General features: G+C 32.3%; 2 protein-coding genes across 4 annotated transcripts; one reads left to right on the top strand and one right to left on the bottom strand.

Annotated features, from left to right (window-relative positions):
- The first annotated feature begins 2,882 nt into the window (after positions 1–2,882).
- LOC105115163 (endo-1,3;1,4-beta-D-glucanase-like) lies at positions 2,883–6,113 on the top strand. Its single transcript, XM_011011974.1, has 7 exons — positions 2,883–3,135; positions 3,281–3,302; positions 3,979–4,105; positions 4,414–4,504; positions 4,655–4,747; positions 5,174–5,274; positions 5,857–6,113. The coding sequence occupies exons 1-7, from the start codon at positions 2,988–2,990 to the stop codon at positions 5,995–5,997; spliced, it is 723 nt and encodes a 240-aa protein (XP_011010276.1). The 5' UTR covers positions 2,883–2,987; the 3' UTR covers positions 5,998–6,113.
- A 5,735-nt stretch (positions 6,114–11,848) lies between these two features.
- Positions 11,849–21,070, bottom strand: LOC105115164 (Transducin/WD40 repeat-like superfamily protein). 3 transcript variants are annotated; one of them, XM_011011975.1, is made up of 17 exons: positions 20,939–21,070; positions 20,532–20,563; positions 19,303–19,497; positions 19,085–19,211; positions 18,945–18,982; positions 18,651–18,744; positions 17,007–18,088; positions 16,313–16,444; positions 15,712–15,784; positions 15,565–15,604; positions 15,327–15,399; positions 14,904–14,969; positions 13,794–13,871; positions 13,526–13,698; positions 13,177–13,223; positions 12,391–12,622; positions 11,849–12,303 (listed from the first exon to the last, which is right to left on the bottom strand). In XM_011011975.1, the coding sequence occupies exons 3-17, from the start codon at positions 19,485–19,487 to the stop codon at positions 11,948–11,950; spliced, it is 2,796 nt and encodes a 931-aa protein (XP_011010277.1). In that variant the 5' UTR covers positions 19,488–19,497; positions 20,532–20,563; positions 20,939–21,070; the 3' UTR covers positions 11,849–11,947. The 3 variants fall into 3 exon arrangements, with proteins under 3 accessions (XP_011010277.1, XP_011010279.1, XP_011010278.1); XM_011011977.1 differs by having other exon boundaries at positions 15,568–15,604; XM_011011976.1 differs by lacking the exon at positions 20,532–20,563.
- Between the last annotated feature and the right edge of the window lie 982 nt (positions 21,071–22,052).

Genomic DNA, 22,052 nt, shown 5'->3' with positions numbered 1-22,052 from the left:
CATTCATTCGCTTGAAGCTGCCAACTCGATCAACTAAAACTACCAAAGAAAAAGATACACGGTGCTCGAACGACGTATCATCTAGGCTAAACCCTGAAAATTAGAGTTTTTAATTTGAGATTTTGATAAATTTCAATTTAATCCTTTTTCTTCCAATTGTATTTAATTGCACTCATGATTGCCTTTTAACTTTTAATTTTTCTACGATTTAATCCTTGACAAACTCAATTATCAACCCTAAAGTATAACGCCTTTTCTAATTAGATCATTAGTTCATGATTTATGAAAATTGACCCTCAATCAACCATCAAACTTTCAATTTCTTAAATTTAGTTTCTAATTTGATCAATTTTGACCTTTTTATTCACGTGTCTTTTTTTGTTTGGTCCTTAGTTTTGGATTTCTTTAATCAAGTTCCTAATTGTTTATCAAACTTCAATATTTATACAATTAAACCACTGATTTGACTAAACTAATTCTTTAAAATTATAATTTGACCCTTAAACTTTAATTTCTTCCAATTAAAGTAAAAAATAACTTTAAAAATAATTTTTTCTTGCACTTAGGCCCTTGATAAACTCATTTAAACATGAAAAAAATTCTAATTAAGTCCTTAAATATCTAATTTTAAATTTTTTTTCCCTGAATTGAATTTTTCTTGTTAATATGGCCTTCATCAGTTAAAATTGAACTATAAATTTGGGTATTTTGATCCTCCTTAACTAGTCTTTGATAATTTTATGAACATTATCCATGTTCTTTCTACTGATGTATATATATATTTAAAATTTTTCAACCTTTTAATTTTTTTTGGTATTTTGTATTTTTTGTATATTTATGTGGGGCCTAAAAATAGGTAAAAACAATGACAAGTGACAACCAACCATATTTTTTCTCTTTTGTTTTTTATTCCATGACTTTCTCTTTAACCTCTCTAACACAAGGATTGAAAAATTAACAAAATAAATTTTTAGATCAAAATAAAAATTATCATAAATTTAAAGTGAATCATGTATTTTCTTTATGTTTTAATTTTCAGTCATCTATCTTCCAATTTGGTTTTATGTTTCTATAATTTCAAGTTTGAATTGATCTAATTAGACTATAAAATGTCTCCATTGAAAAAAAAATAGGTTTCAAAATAAAAACAAAAAATTCCAATGTGTTTCACTACTTATATAAATAGTGAAATACTTAGAAAAACTTTAATTATTTTAGTATATATGTTAATGGAAGTGGGTTTAAGTAGTGCAACCAAATTACAAAATTAACTGACGAGGAGCTACATTAATTATATATATATATAAGTGGAAGTAAAGGGGATAATAATAATATTGTTATCAGCAGGATTCTGGGCTGATAAATAATATATTATCTATTTTATTTTATTTTTTATAAGGGGTGAATGACAAGTCACCGACCCGTTACAATTTTTTTCTATAAAATAAATAGGTCTAGTCACACCGACATAAATGGAGAGGCTTAGGCGTATGAACCTAGTTTTGTAAAGGCTCTAGGGCATTTGACCTCTCGAGCTAGGTTTGTGTGCTTGGACATGGTCTCTTTTTTCTCATTAGCTTTTCTTTATTTTATTATTATTATTATTATTTAATTATATATTTAGTAAGAAAATTATTAAACCTAACAAAGTTCATAACTTTAGTCACAAGTTTGATGAGTTGAGCAATAAAACTCTTGTTAATATATATATATATATATATATATATATTGTCATGTTTATTTTGTTTTCAAAATCATTTCATTTAATTTAAATTGATATTTGTAATATGCTTTATGTTTGTTTTTGTATGATTAATCCATTCCAATTTATTTTTACAAGATTGTTATATTTTTAAGACTAAGTCATAGCATAGTGTATATATATAATAATCATTTAACTTTTGGATTTATAATTATATATTTTTTCTCGATGTCAAAAAATATATTAACAATACATGCATGATTATTTTTTTACATTGAAAAAAAATTATCCTACTTGAGTTGAATAGATATGTTAATATTTTTTTATATTTATTGTTATAGATAATTCTCAATTTATTTAATTAAATGTATTCATAAACTTTTTAATTTATGCTTTAGATTTTTTTAATAAAAAACACATTTAAAATATATAAATTTATTTTTTTATTAAAAAATGTATAATTTGGACAATAATATAAATAAAATGCCTTAAAATGGATGGAAGTCCTTAATTGAGAATTTCTTAAAGCTTGGAACTAAACTCATACTGAAAATTGTTTGGTGGTACAATTGAGATGGTGTGTGTATATAATGTTTTTGAGATTGTGATATATGTTATTTTTAAAAAATAATTTTTTAGAAATATATTAAAATAATATATTTTTTATTTTATAAAATTTATTTTTAATATTAACATATTAAAATGATCCAAAAATTAAAAAAATTAAAAACTATAAAAACACTAGTGGAAACATAGTTTTGAAACTCGGCTCGGCCAGATGGATTAACCTTAGACCCGACCAACTCGGTGCTAAAATTGGGCCAGGTTAAAGAAAAAAAATCAGATATAGCTCGATTGACCCGGTAACTCTGTTGATTTAGTAAAATCCGGTCAAAAAACTAATTATAATATATTGATTTTTATATTTTTACTTAAATAATATTATTTTAATTTTAAAAAATTAAATCAAAACAATCTAATGACTTGATGAAAATTTCAAAATCCGAGTCTTAAATCAGGCCAGCCATGAACCGGATATAAAAACTACAAGTGGAAGGGTATTTTCAAAGGTGGAAAAAAAAAAGTATTATAAAAATAAAAAAGAAGGCAGAAATTGTAACATAAGAGATGACGGGCATAAATATTTGAGAGTGACAAGTGGGAGGTCCTATACCACAAAACGACAATTACTTTATATCCAGACCTTTCTTGAATCTTTGCCTTCCATCAGTCACCGATCATCGTCTCTTTACTGTTCTCCGTTGCTGTGTTGAATCAAGAAAAAATGGCAGGGCCTCAGTGCTGTGCTAACCCACCAATCCTAAACCCAAGCAGTGGAGCTGGCTATGTTGAGAAAGTTGGTGGCCTTGACTCTTATGTCTCTGGCTCTCCTGACTCTAAACTTGCCATTCTTCTTGTCTCTGATGTTTATGGTAGGCTATCATTTCCCCCCTAGAAAATCTTATTTAAAGCTACGTCAAGGTTGTTTCTTTTCTCGTTTTTGTTGATATTTTAGGGTTTGACTTCCATTGTCTTGATTATTGTGATCTAATCCTGCATTTATGGCTTGATCTGCAGGATATGAAGCGCCGAACTTGAGGTATGGTTGGTCATCCTTTTCTTTTCTATTTTTAATGTGTCATGACCCTCTTGTTTTTAGTACCTAGAAAACACAATTTATTTGAGATGCTTAATATTTGTTTTGCAAATTCTTTTGTATGTCAATCTTGTGACTCAAAGCTAACCATGATGCTAGTTAAATTATTAAAGTTACAATGGATCTATTGAAGAAGAAAAAATATTAAATAGAACTTCGGAAAAGAAAAGGATATGTTATGGATTTTCCGTGTGGTCATGATTTTCCAAGGCCATTTGGTGTGAAAACATTCCAAATTTAGCTGCGCGATGCATTTCTCATCTAACGAATTTGATTTGTGTTTGCATTTTCTTTTCGTTTTCTGAGTTAGTTCAATATGCATTTCTGAAAACTATAATCTGGTTAAAGATATTTAGGCATGCCCATTATCGACACCTGCTTCTGTACTTGACAATGGCTTGTTGGCTAACTAGCAAGTTTCACTACCAACTGTATTGGAAGGGGAGGTTATGCTCTGCGTGGTGTGTTAAGGAAAGAAGCATTTAGCTCTTGTTGTTATATCTTTGTTTAGAATGGTGATACTGTGGTTCGTTGTGTTTCTGGATATACCTGTGTGGTGTGCTGTTTGATAATTTTGTACACTAGTGTGACCTAATGGCAGCTTCTTCATACCGTGAAGGAAACTTGCAGACAAGATTGCAGCTGCTGGATTCTATGCTGTAGTTCCTGACTTCTTTTATGGAGATCCTTTTGCTCCTGACAATGCTGAGAGACCCATTAAAGTTTGGTTAAAGGATCACGGCACGGTTAGTTCTTGGAGATCCTTATGCTACATTGATTCTCTGCAATGGTTTTGTTGAACATCAATTTTCACAGGCCTTCTGTAAATTTCACACTTCAAGTTGTATGAATTCTATCTAGAATCTTTCACCTGCTTTGGTGATGTCATCATTGCTTGCATGAGTTATGTGTATTCTGACTGCCTTGCTGTCATTTCATTCCTTGACAACATTTGAAATTTGAAGTGATCAACATTGGAATGCATTTTTTTTCCTGCATTAATTGTGCACCAACTCAATTTTTTAACTTCTTAGCCTGTTTCCTTTTTTGACAGCATAAGGGATTGGAAGATGCAAAACCTGTGATTGAAGCTTTGAATAGTAAAGGTGTATCTGCAATTGGGGCTGTGGGCTTTTGTTGGGGTGGTAGGACATCTTTTTCTTATGTGAAGGCTGTCATGTATGCTAGAAACCACATCTTCAACTAGAAATCAATTGAATTCAGTAATCCTCTATTTTGCTTTGTATTGAGCTATGAATGGAGCTCACTGATTTGGTATTATGATTTCTTCTCAGCCAAGGTGGTAGTTGAACTAGGAAAATCTTCCGCTTTCATCAAAGCCGCTGTTCTTTGTCATCCTTCATTTGTTACTGCAGACGACTTCAAGGGTATGGATTTCCGAGCTAAAGATCCTTAGGCTACGTGCTTCTCTCACTTATTGTTTTGGTTGTTACACTTTGCATTTTGAAGTAGCTTCAAACAAATAACTCTGTATTTTGTATGATATGTGTGTGTATGGGTGTCCATATATGAATCATTGCAGGGTTCCCATTGTTCTGAGATTTTCTGCTATCATTTTGCTATGAAGTCCATTTTGTACTTTATTGGATGCGATTTATGCTAACTTGCATTCTATTTTTCATATCTTCAAGTAATAAATTTTTCTATCATGCTACTAGACAATTTTCACCATATAATGCTGGTCCGCCTTGAAGCTGGCAGCTTGTCAAGCTACCAAGCATCAATTCTCAAGCTGATCAATTCCTATCATATGCAGCTTTTTAGCAACTCATAATGTTTGGAACCACTTGCAGAGTTTAAGGTTCCCATATCAATACTAGGAGCTGAGACAGATCACCTTTCTCCACCAGCGCTCTTGAAACAGTTTGAAGAGGTGTTAGCTAGTAAATCTGAGGTAAGAAGACAATACCTTTCTCTAATATATCAAGTGCCTTTGTAATGTTTTCCTGTGATTCCAGTTATCGGATGGCATTTAGTTAGTTTCTTTAGGCAACAGCGATAAAGTTGTAGCAGCATGTCAGAGCTGGTGCCCTTTTATTTTTTTTTGTCCTATGTAGCAGAATGAAAAGCCATGCAAACAAGGAATTTGTAGCAAAACAGTTGAATTCCACTGGAATTTTCTGTTTTTTCCCGTCAATCTGGCTACCAAATCTCAATGTACCAGGGAAAAAATAATCTGTGTAGTTTGTGGCTCTTAAATTGTTTGTCATTGATACATGTACACAATTAAATATGCAGGCTTTCGTCCCAGATGAACCTATTATTTTCTATCCAAAATATAAGATGGTGGTGATACTAAACCTAACACCAATCACATTTTTATTGCACACATGAATTTTCCTGTGGAACTGATGTATTCTTTATTGGTTAACATTCAACACTTTCAATCTCTACTTTTCCACCCGTATTTGTTCTTTGTTTACTTTGGAACACCTATGACATCTACTTCTTTACATGTTGGAATGTTTCTTTACAGGTTGATAGCTTTGTGAAGATATTTCCAAAGGTTGCTCATGGATGGACAGTGAGGTACGATGTTGAAGATGAAGCTGCCGTGAAGAGTGCAGAGGAGGCCCATGGAAACTTGTTGGAGTGGCTTGCCAAATATGTCAAATGAGTAGAAACTAGACATTTGCCCGCGTGTGTTGACTTGCAGAGAAATCATGCAGTTTTATTATGCTCGCACTACGTTAAACTTGAATAAAGATGGCTCTTTGACGCTTTGTGACTTCCTTTCATGCGTTCCTTCTTTCCTCCTGTTTCTTTTATTTACTTACCTTCTTTTTTTTATCTTTTGATATTTTGAGGACAGAGGATTTGTACGTAGAGTAGAATCTCTTTAGAGGAGGTCTGTCTAAGTTAATTATTTTTTGTTAAAATAAATTATATATATATTTGCCAAGAAAAAACGGTAGGGCCTTGACTCTCAGGTCCCTGGCTCTCCTCTCTCTAAACTTGCCGCCACTCTTCTTGTAAGCTATTATTTTGAGCAAAACTATAAATGCATCCTGTTAAAATATTTAATTTTTATATATTTTAACCATCTTTCTTGCTTTCTGAGATGCAAATTGGCTAATCAAAATCATAAAATCGAGCTTTACTAATAGCTGCTTCTCTATACATAATATAACTAATCCATTTAGTTTTTCTTGTAGCATTGTTCTTAAATAAATCTAATTAATTTTCGAAAAATTCTTCTATTCTTTTGGTAAATCTTTTCCTTACCTCCATGAAATGGTAGACTATTTTTAGCAAAAGTTCTCCCTACAACCATGATTCTCAGTAACAATTTTTTTTTTTTTAACGTTCCTTTTCTTTGTTGATTTGATCTTGTAGATGTTTAGAAGATTCTTGTGTTTCTCCATCGGCTACTTTATTAGAAGATTCTGAATAAACTAGCTATCTCCTATCTTGTGTTTCTCCATTGGCTTGTTTTCTCTGTAAAATGCAGCTAACTAATGTCCATTCATACCGGACCTCTTTCTCCTAGTAGAATATCTCTTAAACTAGTACCATTATTTTCCTATTGAGCAAGATCATAGATATCTTCTACACTAGAATTAGAAGCACCATCCACATCTATATTTTCTTCAACCATGTTATCATTTGTTTATACTCTAGGTTCATCATTATTTTTCTAGGTTATTATTATTAGTAGTATTTATATCAAGTGCACCCTTTTGAGATTGAATCAAACTATCAATTTTTTTTTTTTGAAGTTTTTCATAACTAGATGTATATTTTCTATTAGACATATTATAAAAATCAAATGAAAAAATTTAGCAATATATATAATATAAAAATATACTAAATTAGAAAATCAAAGAGAAAAAATGAAATAAAGGTTGAAAGGACATTTATGTAGCTGCTCGTTAGGTTTTTATGTGCGTGACACATTAGGTTTTTTAATAAGTTCGTCTAAATATAAATCACAATCTTAACATATAAAATGTTTTCTTTAATTCATCTAGGGTGATGAATGATCTCTTGATTATTGCAATACCTTTATATATTTCATGTTATACCTAATACCTGTCTTTTAGTTACCCTTGATTAGAACATGCAATAAGATCGAAGTATAATATTTTTTATATAAAATAATTTTATGATTTCAAGTCCAAAAATTACTTACACATCCGTTATATGAGCCTTTTCATAAACACAAGTAATCTCTCTATATAGAATTTTCATGCGGGTTAGTTTAGTGTACATATTAGTTCCAAACATCTCCTATAGGTCATTAAATTATGAAAACAATTGCTTTATTTCATAAAAGAAAGAATATAACATGTACAAATCTTACCTGCTTTAATTAATGTTCAATTTTAATAAAGTATTGACCATGAACATTTTAAAAAATGTTTTAATGTAATAGAAATTCCATAATTATAACAACTTTATAATTTTTTTTAAAAAAATATTTTTTTAATATCTTTACTCTATATTTATTAATCAAATATTTGATAAATATTAAAAAAAAATAAAACCTTTATTAAAAATTAAAGATGTTACATGAACAAAGTTAATGTCATGCGTAACCAATCGATTGGCTATAAGACATATATACTAACATGTTTCTATGTGGACCTTTTTATTGTTAGTTTTTACTATATTAGTAAACTATCTTGTGAGTCATATCAATTTCTTTTTTAGTGCAAAACTGAAATACCTATGCTTTATTAAAGTGTGTTCTAGTAAATTTTCTTTTATCATGAATTCAAAACTTGATGTATATTGGAAGATATTCTTTTTAAATATTAAAACAATGATATATCGAAAAATACTTTTTTTGAAATACTTAGATGATGACTTATTAGATTGATTCGTGTTAACCTGTCAAATTCTCGATTTAAGACATAGGACCATGATAATCCTATAGAAAAAAAATCAAAACAAATCATGAAGTTTAATTCTTAGTTAATAAAATGTTGAATGATGAATTGAAAAAAAAAATGTTAAAAAAAGAGAATAAAAAAAGCTCGAGTTAACCTAGATAAATATCCTAAACCCATGACATGAGTCATGATAATAGAATTACCTCATGGAAAGTCAATTGAAAAAAATTAGGAAACTCAATTCCCCAATATTCAAATGTTAAAGGACAAGATTGGAAAAAAAAATTCAATTTTAAGAAATGATAAAAAAAAAAAACTTGAGTCAACCTGGGTTAGCTTATCAAACCCATAAATTAGGCTAGCCTTTCACAAGTTATAAGATTGAGATAAGTACGTAAAAAGTAAATCAAAATAAGTCATGTAATCCAATACCCAATCGATTTAATGTTGAAGGATGAATTTGAGAAAAAATTCAAACAATATAAACTAAAAAAAAACTCAATCCAACCCAGGTTAACTTGTTAAACTCTAGACCCAAGTTCTGATATCAAGATAACCTCATAAAAAAAATATAAAAAAATTATGAAGTTTAATTCTCAATGAACTTAATATTAAATAACCCAAGAAATCACGAAGTTCAATTGAAATTGAAAAAGAAAATCAATTAAGAAAAGAAAAAAAAATCCTAAGGCAATACAGGTTAACTCGTTATATTTGTGACCCAATTCATGATACTGAAATAACTCAATAGAAAACAAACAAAAAAAATATGAAACTCAATTCCTAAAAAACCTAATGTTGAAGAATAAAATTGAAAAAAAAAACACTAAATAAAAAAATTAAAGATCAAATTTGACATAAAAAATAACAAACCACTTTGCTATTTTGGTGAGTGTCTGTCATGAAAATCAAGGAAACAAAAAAGAAAATAAAAAGGAAAAGAAAGAAAGGAAAATCTGGTTAGCTAAATCAAATTGAACTTCTTATATGCACGTGTAACATCTTGTATGAAAGAGGACACCAAGATAAAATACTAAGGAAGATTACCAACGAACATCTATAGCCACCGCATGCATCACCCAAGAGTGGCAGACCTTTTTACTTTTTTTTTTTTTTAATTTAGTCCTTTAATATTATTTTTATTTTCAAATTTAACCCCTAAAACCTTAATTATTCTAAATTAATAAAATCAAAGTGTATTTTACCAAATTAAATATCAACTGAGCACCAAATGTTTTCCTCAACATCATAAATATCCAACATGAAATCAATTAAAGTAAACTATCAAATTCTGATCCCAACTAAGCCTAATTTGAAATGATATAATTGAAAATAGGAAAGAAAACTTGAGTGATAAAAAAAACACTGGCATATTACAATCCATATTGAATTTGTGTCCTGAATTACAATTGTTTCTAAATTTTTTTAACTGTTTTTGTAATTGTAATTTGTAATGTAGTAATGTGTTCCTTTTTGTTTCTTCTTTGTTGTGTTTTCTTGTTTTGGAACATTGGTTCTTTAAGCAACTAAAGTTTACTGCTGGTGTTGCATCAAGGTTGTTTCTTATTTCTTTTTTTTGTTATTGTTTTCGGTTTTGACTTCCATTGTCTTGATTATTTACATTTATGGCTTGATCTGCAGGAAATGAAGCGCCGAAGTTGAGGTATGGTTGATCATTTGCAGGAAAACATAATTTGTCTTGAGATGCTTAATATTTATTTTACAAATTATTTTGTTTGTCAATGTTGTGATTCAAAGTTAACAATAATGTTAGTTAAATTATTAAAGTTAGAGAGTGGATCAGTTGAAAGAAGAAAAAATATTAAATAAAATTTTCTATGGTCAAAAACACTACAGATTTTTCCTTATCTGCGTTAGTTCAATATGCATTTCTGAAAACTATAATCCGGTGAAAGATATTTAGACATGCCCATCACTGACACTTGCATCTGCGCTTGACAGTGGCTTGCTGGCCAGTCTCATTACCTCCTGTGTTGGAAGGGGAGGTTATACTCTGCGTGGTGTGCCAAGGAAAGAAGCACTGCACTTTGCTCTCATTGCTATATCTCATTGCTATACCTGCGTGGTTTGTTGTTTGATAATTTTGTACACTAGTGGGAGCTAATAGCAGCTTCTTCATACCATGAAGGAAACTTGCAGACAAGATTGCAGCTGCTGGATTCTATGATGAGTTCCGGACTTCTTTTATGGAGATCCTTTTGCTCGTGACAATGCTGAGAGACCCTTTCATCTTTGGTAAAACGATCACGACCTGGTTAGTTCTTAGAGATCCCTAATCTACATTGATTCTCTGCTATGGTTTTGTTGAACATCAAGTTCCACGGCCTTCCTGTAAATTTCACATTTCAAGTTGCATGAGTTCTATCTAGAATCTTTCACCTGCGGCTGCGTAGTTGTTGTCAATTTTAATTGATCACAATCTTCTCAAAGTTAAGATTGTCATGTATGCTAAATCACATCTTCAACCAGAAACCAGTTGAACTCTTATCGTTAAATTTTCCTATATGAATGGAGCTCGCTGATTTGGTATTATGATTTCTTCTCAGCCAAGGTGGTTGTTGAACTAGGCAAATCTTCTGCTTTCATCAAAGGTACTGTTCTGTGTCATCATGCATTCGTCGCTGTAGACGACATCAAGGGTACCGTACAAATCTCTGAGCTAAACATTCTCAGGCTTTCCGCTCCTCTCAGTTATTGGTTTGCATGTTACACCTTTCATTTGAAGTAGCTTCAAACAAATAGCTCATTGTATTTTGTAAGATATGCGCGTGTGGGTGTCCATATGTGAGTCATTGCAGGGTTCCCATTGTTCTGGGATTTCTCCCATCATTTTGCTATGAAGTCCATTTTGTACTTTATTGGATGCGATTTATGTTAACTTGCATTCTATTTTTTATATCTTCAAGTAATAAATTTACTTTCAGGCTATTAGACAAAATCTTCTCTATATAATGCTGTGTTAGTAAAGTTTGTAAACGAATAATTAATATATATATATATATATTGAAAAAAAATAATCACTTCTAATTTTAAAAGTATAAATTTTTATTGTATAATAAATTAAATTAAACAAAACTCTTTTATTTGATTTTCTAATATTAATAAATAGCATTTGAAACTTCAAATTTAATATGAACAATTATATTATTTTATTAATAATCATTATATTTTAAGTTTATAAAAAAATAAAATAAAAACATATATATATATATATATATATGTATATTGATTTTATCTTCTTATTCCTTATTTCTTTAGAGTTTTAAAGGGTTTAACTTCCTATCTTTCAATTTCCTAAAGAAACGATGATGGTTTCTACCACTTCTTTAATTTAGCAGAAATGATCTGTGCATGAAAATCATACATGTAACTTTCGATATCTTTAATATCATATATGACAATCATACAAGTCAGCTATCCAACTCAAACTTCTAATTTATTTTAAAAAAAAAAAAACACTCTAAAATGATGTTTTAGTAAACAAAAGATCGGGTATTTTCATTGATCTTGATGAGCGAGTCATCGAATTAACAGCTGGACCAGTCTTATAACATTGCCGAAAAATCTTATTTGTTTCAATTATTTTTCTCAAGAATTCATAATTAGACTAGCTGATGTAAATGTCCCTTTGTAGCTCACTTTTTTTTTAAGCCAAATCTATCGAAAATAACAATAAATATCCATAGATTATGATTAACGTTTTACAGGCTACTATCTCTTCCTTGCCAAGCATATATCAGCATCAAACATTTTGATTTCTTGACACCGTACGATTCCGGCTGCTCCACCAGAGCAGAGCCATCTCTCACTACCTTTGTTCATATTCCATCTAACCCTGTGCATTGCAACCATTTTAGGTGGGATGCTTTCAACTACATTCCCAGCTCCCTCCTTTCCGCCGCCTTTCTGTTTGACATCTTGCTCGTCATCAATGCATACCAATGCTTGATCCTCTCCTTCCTGTTGCATACTCCCACTTTTAGATTTTGGTTTCCTCTTGCTTTTTGTAGCTGTCAATGTTTCATCTGATCCATGATCCATACCAGGATCGTCACCATAGCACAGAGCTGCAACAAGTTTGACAAACTTGATGACCAAAAGAGAGAAGAACTGCGAAGCTAACAAGTGTATAGAGGTGGAAATTTTGCACTTACCTAATGGTGGATCATCTGAAGTAGGAATTTTTGCCGCCTTATTTGACAGAGACAAACGCTGCTTGGTTTTTGGATTGTTCCCAACATCATTAACTGGCTTCTTCAAAGGTAAAGGGTTATCTGGTAATGGAGTGCCCACTATAATAGCTGATTCATCCTCACTCAAGAACCCACAACCAAAATGTGGGGCCCTATGTCTCGATGGATCTTTCTCCACTGCTTTTGTTGTGAGCTGATTATGAAAGCAACACTATAAGCTTAAGCAAATGCTCTGAAGTAGCTTAGAGTACACAATGCACAATATGTAACTATTCAAACTCAACCATGAATTGTTTGTTAAAAGATTAGCATCAAGTATAAGACACATACTTTAGTTATCTACATTTTTCATGCGAAGATCTATCTATCATGAGGACGTTTTGATGCCAATTCTTCATGTCATTGATGAAACTAAGTAATTCAACCAAAATTTTGCTAACATGCTCATGAAATATGGAACAAGTAAAACAAGTACAATTACAGAAAACACAATCCACAATCCCAGGTGACATGTTAAACAGGTATGCTACAAAATAATTCTTGTTTACACCAAAGTGCCAGACTCCTGCCAAATTAAATTCATGGATACAATGTGGTTTCCCCTCTCCTAGCACTCAACATTAACAAGTGTAAGAGGATAGGCCCCTGCATGACACAGAGACTAATGATATGATGTCACATGAATGTTATGTAGGAACCTATCACATTGTACAGATAAATCATATTGTAAAATGGGAAGCCAGCTACCTGGAAGCGGCAAACAGTACCATCTGCACTGCAATATGCAACCATGCCTGTCAATTAAAAAAAGAAGGAACTGTGAAAAAGTGGGTAGAGTAAGGACACCAAACAATAAGAATCATATTTAATTGACCCGATTGTAGTTATATGCAATAGAAAACAGATTGTAAATTCCACCAAAGAAATACCTAAGTTACAACGTATCACTATAAAAAAGTTCTCAAGAAAAGTGGAGGACAATGAAGCGGGGCCCTGTTTCCCCAGTAGAGCTGACCTGACTGGATGAAAATGGCCCATTTGCAAAAAAGCAAATGACATTGTTTCAATAATAAAGCAAATGACAGCACAAGAGTACCTGTAAGCCTTGACACTTGAACGCTCCAGATAGCAAAGGAAGAGCAATTAACAACGTGCATCCCTAGTTGTTTTGGTCCAACAGAAGGTTTTCCATTGACAGCAGCATCATATGCAGCCCTTGCCAAGCTGAGGAGTCTCATTGTTCCATCATCAAAAGATAAAATTATACATCTGAAAATGCCAACAATTAAATGTTTAATATAAGCAAATAACCTTATCAATAAAATCCTCAACCTGTGATTCATTCAATAAAAATAATGCAACACCTTGGATCCGGCAGCCAATCCAGGCTATATATGAGTTTTGGTGCTGGATGGAGGTCCCACAAAGGTCGGAATGGATCGCTGCAATTATTCAGAAGCTTAGTTCTACAGCAACTATATTTCAACAAAGAAAAAATACATATGGAATTGATCTCCTCATTCTACAGGTGAAGTCAAGTAGGGATTTAGAACTTCCTCCTGCTCTGAAAACATAACAATGTTGCATGATACATACAGCCAACATGTGCAGAAGTATTCCACATGGAAAACTAATAAAATAAATTCAACTCTCAGGTGTCTTTTTCTACCACCTATAAATGAGTTCCTGACCATTAATGTTGAGATGAGAAAACCAGACAAGAGGGAAATGTTTATATATATGAAAGGGGACCATGAATGCATTAGGCCCCCTCCCTGCAAAGATTGTTGATCAGTTTTTCTTAATCCTGGAGGACAAGTCGATATTAGAGAATGGGCACTCAAAAAAATCCAACCACCAATAAAGATGTCAAGTATGATGCAGAGATTGATAAGGGCATATGAAGACGCTCAATTCTAAATCCCAATATCAAAATGATGCAAAATTCATGCAAACACATCACTCTGATTGCAAAATGCTTATCAATGTTTTGTTTATAGGAGTTTTCTGTGCTGTGTGATTGTAGCAGTGATAACTCCAGGCACAAAGGAACCAGAGAATATAGTCACAAAAAATTAGAACAAGAACATGAAAAATTATGCTCCACCTCTTCAGCTCTACAAGTATATATAAGAAAGTTTATGAAAATTTGGTGCAAGCGTTAAGGAAAATGGTCTCCGAGTCTTTTGAACTTGAAACCTTGCTATACCCCTCTGCACAGTCATCCAAAGCTTAGAGCACATAATGGTACTGCTGTGCATTAAAGTATGTCTACTACAGGGCAAGGATAAAGGGCAGTCATGATAGTTCTATTACACATACTGGAAAGTTCCATACAAAATCACGTAATCTTATGTCTATCTGAAGCAAATTGAGCATCTAAGCAATTAAGCATTTTTATATCAAATGGCACACGCAAGCGATGACATCAAAATAATTCCATGTCATTGTGAAAACAAATAAATCATACCTACCGTATGTCCCAAAACTTCAGGCCCAAATGTCCAGCAGTGAGGATAAGATTTGGACTCTCTTGGTCACTGGAAAATAGTTTGAACTTGGTCACTGGAAAATAGTTTGAGGGCAGCATATTTTATATCTCAATTATAAGCACAAGATATGAAAACTTTGGCTAGTACAATTTCTTTGAATAAACATCTTGAAAGTTTCCATGCAGCCCTTTACAGGTAAAATAGCATTATACACAAGATAATATTTCTAGGTGGGTTATTGACAGCAAAGAAATTTTACAGGCAAGGGATGTGTCATTCCCAAAGTAGCAGGATTATATATCTTCAGATCTAATAAATAAAAGTGAAAATTTGCATCAAAATATCAGAGCCAAATCAAATATACAGCTAGAAAAGCAACAGACTGAGTCATCTGACATCAATTACCTTTCAGATGGGACCCATGCAATTGCTCTAATAGGAACTGTATCTGCGCTGAAACAAAGCAAAGGCCTTGTATCTGTAGATTAAAAAAGGGAAAAAATGGAATGACCAATCAATTTAGATCAGAAACTTCGACCAAATTTAATTTATAATAAACCTTGAGACATGACGTAAACTGTATCCACACAGTTCACACAGAAAGAACTAGTATATGAAAGTCATTCGACTCATTTGTTATTACCACCAGATGCGCCACTTGCAGAGAATTTCCACAAAGCAACCTGAAAATGCAGTGATTAAAGGCCAAGACACGATTAGACTTTGCCCCAAACTGTGGCAGACAATTAAATTAATAACAGCAGAAACAACAGGATGATTGACATATTACTGTTCCATCATGGCATCCAGCAAGTAGGTAATCATGAGGGTATGAAGTTGACCACTCTACTGCCAAAGGGATGCTGTATAGGAGTTATAAAAAAATTAGAAACAAAATAATAATAATAAAGCACGCTGCAAAAAATAAGATCAAAGAGCAAAAGGCTCTATAATTTATGACAATTCTTCAACAATCTGATAATACTTTATCAATAATTCAATTCAAATGTACACATCACTTCAAAATCCACAAAACCCCGAATGTCAAATTCCCTTGTGTGACAACTATTGACAAGGATGATAATACTTTAGTTGCAGTCCTTTCATTTGCTATATTATTGTTTTTTCTCCTTTAGAAAAATGAATTTACTTCTCTCCACTCAAAAAAACACAGTACAAGGGTACGCTTGGCTTCCATCATATATCGCAAACCAAATCATTCCATGTGAAAGTGAACTCTCAAGGTCAGAAACTCTACAAACAGATGCTTCTAAGCTACATACCAGATAGTCCTGTTAAAAAGAAAACCTAATAGTGTATTTTAAATCTCTTTATATTCCAGTAGTATTTCATATTAATATAAAGAGCCATAGAAGATATCACCACATTACCTCTGTATACCTCCACACTTCAGAGTGGAACATCTGAATACTGGCTTTATCTTTACAAAACGAGGATCTGTGCCTTCAAAATTAGAAGAAGAATAAACTGATTTCATAGCATGGGGGAGAGGAACATCCCATCTGCATTTGATAGGGGGGATGATCAGACAGTATTGCATTGATAGTTAATTTATGCTTAAAATTAAAAGCAACACCTAGCATTTGGGAGAATTATTTTAAGAGTTACATTATGGGTATAATGAGAGGCCAAAAAAAGGAAAAGGAATAATGGGCAAATGAAGTTAGATGTTTCCTAACCACATCTCACCCCCAAAACCCCCCACCATCCCCCACACTCAAATGACAACATTATTTTTTTCATTTCTTCAATTTGCAACATTCCAGCAATGAAGTGTAAGTCTCCTTTTCATATGTAATCATGTTGAATTTTAGACTAAGAACATAACTGCTGATGATTCCTTGGAAAACTGAAAATGCTAGAACTATTGGTCGTCATAGAATTTCAGTTTTCCAAGGAATCATCAGCAGTTATGTTCTTAGTCTAAAATTCAACATGATTACAAATGATAAATTCCTTCTATTAATCATATCTGAAAATGCTAGAACTATTGGTCATTATAGAAACGTCAATCCTTACTATGAATATTATCTTACACTAATTCACATGAAGAGGATGACTTACACTTCCAAAGATCCATTTCCCAGCAAGACAGCAAGATAACCCATGCGATGCTGGAATTTGGAAGGGGGTGCATTACAAGGCTGCCATTTGACATCCCATGCAACTTTTCCATTATGAGCTAGGCATAATACAACTCTTGGCAAATCAGCATCCTTCAGAATGGAAGAAGTAGGGCTGATATCCAAAGAAACATTATCAGAAACATACGCTGGCATTGCAGTGTTGAGTCCAGAGTTCTCATGTGTTTGGTAGTTTACAGTTGAAGAAGTAGAGTTGATATCCAAAGAAACATTATCATCTTCATTATGAATCAATAACAGTGGACATGCAACATCACCAGAATCACTTCCCTTCCTTGCATTACTATTCAATCTTCTACTTTGTGAAGTAGTTTTAAGATTTGTATTACAATCAAATAACTGTTTGGTGAATTTTTTTCGTTCTTTCACCTTGTGTTTTTGTTTGGCCTCATCTTGGCTGTCTTGAGAAATCCCTTCTATAGAAAGCAGTCCAGGTGAATCTTGTGGGTTTTCAACAGAGAGAGCTTGGACATATTGGTTGCTGCTATCCAAACTATCAAGAGATTCATTTGTTGGGTTCTTTCTAGGCCGTCCTCCCCTCTTAACTTGAGCTAAATTCTCCTTTGTCGCTTCATGAACTGGATCTAAAATCTCCTCTACGGCTTCATTACTGGGTGATTCTTCTATTGGCTTTTTTCTAGGTCTTCCTTTAGGCCTCTTAGCTGAAATCAACTCCGTGGCTTCGTTACAGGGTGATTCTTCTATTGGTCTTTTTCTAGGTCTTCCTTTTGGCATCTTAACTAAAGCCTTTGTGGCTTCATTTCTGGATGATTCTTCTATTGGCTTTTTTCTAGGTCTTCCTTTTGGCCTGTTTAATTCAACAGATTTGTCCATCTTGGATGCATTGTATCGAGCTCCCAGTTTTGATTTCTTCGTTGGAAGTGCTTCCTCCTCCCCACCGACATTTAAAACACACCATATCTGGACCAAGCCTCTGCCAGTAAGTGGAACACCTATTTTGTGATAGTAAGATTCAGGAGGATGGGCAGAAATAGCAACAAACTACAAATTGAAAAAAGAATCAAGTCAAAGGTCCCCCAAAAAAAGTCTCCAAAACTTATCGAAGAGATAAAGTATCAATAAGGAAAATATAGTCAGGCCATGGATCATAGAGGGTCAACCTTGTTTTTTCATAATAATTGACATTTTATAGTCGACTAGGCATTATTCATGATGACACCAATCTGAACTATCTAAATGAATGCAGTTTTACCAAATCCAGCAATCGATATCAATATATAAAGCTACTTCCAATAATTTATAAATTTGCTCAAAGATAACTGAGACTTGCAGGTTCTTCAATTGATGTTTTTCGCCTCATGCATGTAACTAGGAATAAAACATTCTTCAGTAAGTTAGAGGTGTGAATTAAATGAATTGACCAGGCTATGTTCTATATGTTTGCATGTCTATGCAAATGACTCCATGACCTTGTTAAGAAAATGTTATCTGAATATTAGGGACAATTACATGAGCAGCCCATCAATAAGAGGTCAAGTAATTCTTTAATAATTCAACTCCACAACCATAAAGGCGAAGACATTAAGAAAGAGATGAGAGAAACCTCGCGTTTGATATGATTGTCAGGCCTTTCATGAACCCTAGGACACCAATCCAATGCCCAAACAGACCCTCCAACATACAGCACAAAATCTTTACTGCAACATGGAAAGAGAGAGGTTTGCAATGTGCATATCAGAAATGGAGAAGCAATGGACAAAATTATAGAAATATTATGAATGTTAAAATTTTGATGTATTTATAGATAACTCAGAATGTCAAAAAAAAAATCTGCAACACAATCAACTAAAACAGAACAAGCAACTGCAACTGAAAATAAGGCAAGTCCAAATTATACCTGGATTCTAGAGAAGTGGCACCACCATCTGGTCTCTCCTAAATCAGATTGCAAAGTAAAACAAATGTTATAATCACATATCATATATCTACAAAAACCTAAAATACAATTAAAAAAAAAAAGACCTTCACGTACAGTACCTTAGGAACAGTTGCAGATGAGAACAGCGGTAGATTTATTCCACTGAGAACACACTTCTCCAGAGAATTATCCATTTCACTAGCAAACCTAATTATTCTCGGTTCGTACTTATAAAGCTTCCACTCACTAAATGTGCATAAAAATAAAAAATTATACACAAACACAAGAACAGCAACAAACCACCAACATGGAGTTTATACACAAAAAGATTACTGACCTCAAAAAAGTGATTGAGGACTTATAGCACTGAATTTCAATTTCATCCACAGAATCAGTTTCTGCTTCTCCACAAAGTTTAGAAATCACGTCCATTTCTTTAAAGTGATTCTCAACTGAATAATCGAATGTTGAAACTCTAATGCCAGCACCATTGCCTCCTAATAATTCTTCTTGTTCCTCCATTGTACTAATTCTACACAAGTAATTACTAATCAACTACAGCATATAATCCAGATTTCCCTTTAAATATTTCTTCAATAACAACTTAAAAACTAGCTAAAACTCCTTAAGTCAGAATTAATTAAAGCTCACAATCAAAGTTTCAAGCATTTAAACCAATGCTATAATTGGTTACCAATAAAACAGCAACATATCATGTTCTTACGTTGGAAAAAAAAACCGAACCATTTAAAAAGAGAAGAACATCAAAGAGAAGACACAACTAATGATGACATGCAGAAACCCATTTAAAAACCAAAGCAGATGGACAGCATCATTGGAAAAGGAGTATGATCAGCCAAAAAAAATCCGATAAACACAACCGAAAGCAACTAAAACAGCAGCAAATGAAACCAACCTGTACAGAAACCACAGGAAAACTAAAGGAAAGGATAAACTGAGAGACAAAAATCCCAAAACAGAACATGCATGGATAAGGCAAGAGCAAACCCAAGAAAAGATTTTAGAAACAAAATAGTGCCATAGAAGCAAAAGAGCACTAAGGATTTCACATAATGAACAACTTCCAAAATTAAGCAAGTCAAAATACCAGTCAGAAAACAAATGGAAAACACATTACCACAAGACGAAGACAACTCATCACTAATTTACTGTGTTTTTATTTTTTTCATTGTAGCTTTGTAATTGTAACCAGCATGAACAAAAACAACGATTTAAAAACAGTTGAAAAGCAAAAAAGAAAAAGAAAACAGACAGGAAAAAGAACAGTTGGCCAATGCATTTAAAAAGCAAATAGTGGCAAAGATCAATTAGGCAAGTAACTTCATAGAATTAGATTGCGTCAGAAGACTTAATAAGCCCATGAACATCTGCAAACAATGGACTTCAGCAATAATGATTACAGCCAAACCCATCCCCACTGTAATATTTCAGATGCAACAATGCAAAACCCAAAGAAATTAATCAGAAACGTGTGCCCTCAGCTTCCCACACCCAATTTCAATTGAAAATCAACAAATCAAAGGGACCAAACATGCAAAGAATTACCAGTGAAGAGGCCCAAACACCAGCAATTGCCCCTATATGCACAACAAAGCTCCAACAGAGTAAGAACAAAAAAACAGTTATTGAGGATAAAATTGAAGGGCTCAAAGATGAGAAAAAATCAGTCAACTGGAAGAGATGGAAAAACAATTAAGCAAACTGAAGCCACAATACTATGAGAGTGTGTAAACCGCAAAAATCAATTTTGTAACAGTGTTCTTTTGGCTAACAAACATACAAAAATATAATGAGGAAAATCTGGGTTTTCAAAACAGAATTAAGAGAGGGCACACGCCTTTATGGCCAAAAACAATCAAATATTATAATAATAGCACAAGAAAACTCAAATCTCACTACAAGTAAGCAAAAAAAAGAGAAAACCAGTTGAGCAAATTTATTAAATAACACACCTTTATGGTCTAAACCACAACTCGGGATCGTTTAGCCAAAGCTTCAACACCTTCTCTTCGTCGTTATAGTCAGGTTTATGTTGGTAAGTATTGTAGGAACAGACTATCGCTGAGAAACATAAACCTCGACAACGTTGCTGTCTTCGATTAATGAAGAGCTGCTGTCTCCATATATACGGTAGTAATTTAGAGAAAAAGCTAATTTTACCCCCTCAACTTTATAAACGAGTCAATTTGCCCCTTGATATTTGTTTTTGTTCAATTTACACCATTGATAACAGCATTTTTTAATTCACCAGTTGAGCGACCCGCTTTTTATAGGGTCAGATAAAAAAAAAAGGAAAAAAATAATATTCATTCAACATAAGTGTATTTTATAAAACCAAAAAAAAAGAATGTCAAATGATTAAAAAAAAATTAAAATGAAATCATAAATTTATGTTGATTTATTAAATCTATAATTCAAATTATATGACCAGAAATACTAAATTTAAAAAAAAAACCTCAAAACCTAATTTTTAATTAATCAAATATTAAAAAATAAAATTATAAAAATTATAAAAAAAAATAAAGAAAATTAGCAATTTTAAGCAAAAAAAAAAGGCTTGTGCTACTACATGTCAATGCTATGAGATAAATTTTAAAAAAATCATTGTTAATTTATAAAACTTATAACCTGCCATTTAATTGGAAGTAGCAAATATAAAAAAATCACGAAACTTAATTATTAATAAATTAAATATTAAAAAAAAAACAACCACGCAAAAAAGGATAAAAAAGAGTAATTATAAGCAAAACAAAAAAGGTATGGACCCACCCAGATTAACCCACTAAACCAATAGATCAGGTCAAGCGAACGGGATAACAAGTAGAAAAAAATAAAAAACAAACCACAAAGTCTATTTTGTAAAAACAAAAATCAACATCCATTAATGAAATTAAAAAATAAAATAAGTCTGAAAAAAAAAAGCGATATAAACCTATATTAACTTACATAACTCATGACCCAGGCTATTTGATCAAAAGTACCAAACCTGAAAAAAACCACAAGCTAAGTTTTTAACAAATCAAAAGTTAAATGATGAAATTGAAGAAGAAAAAAAAAGCAATTACA

Source organism: Populus euphratica, unplaced genomic scaffold, assembly GCF_000495115.2.
Source record: "Populus euphratica unplaced genomic scaffold, PopEup_1.0 scaffold649.1, whole genome shotgun sequence".
NCBI classification, from domain to species: Eukaryota; Viridiplantae; Streptophyta; class Magnoliopsida; order Malpighiales; family Salicaceae; genus Populus; species Populus euphratica.
The sequence above is the reverse complement of the archived record's forward strand: the minus strand, read 5'-3'. Positions and strand labels throughout refer to the sequence as shown.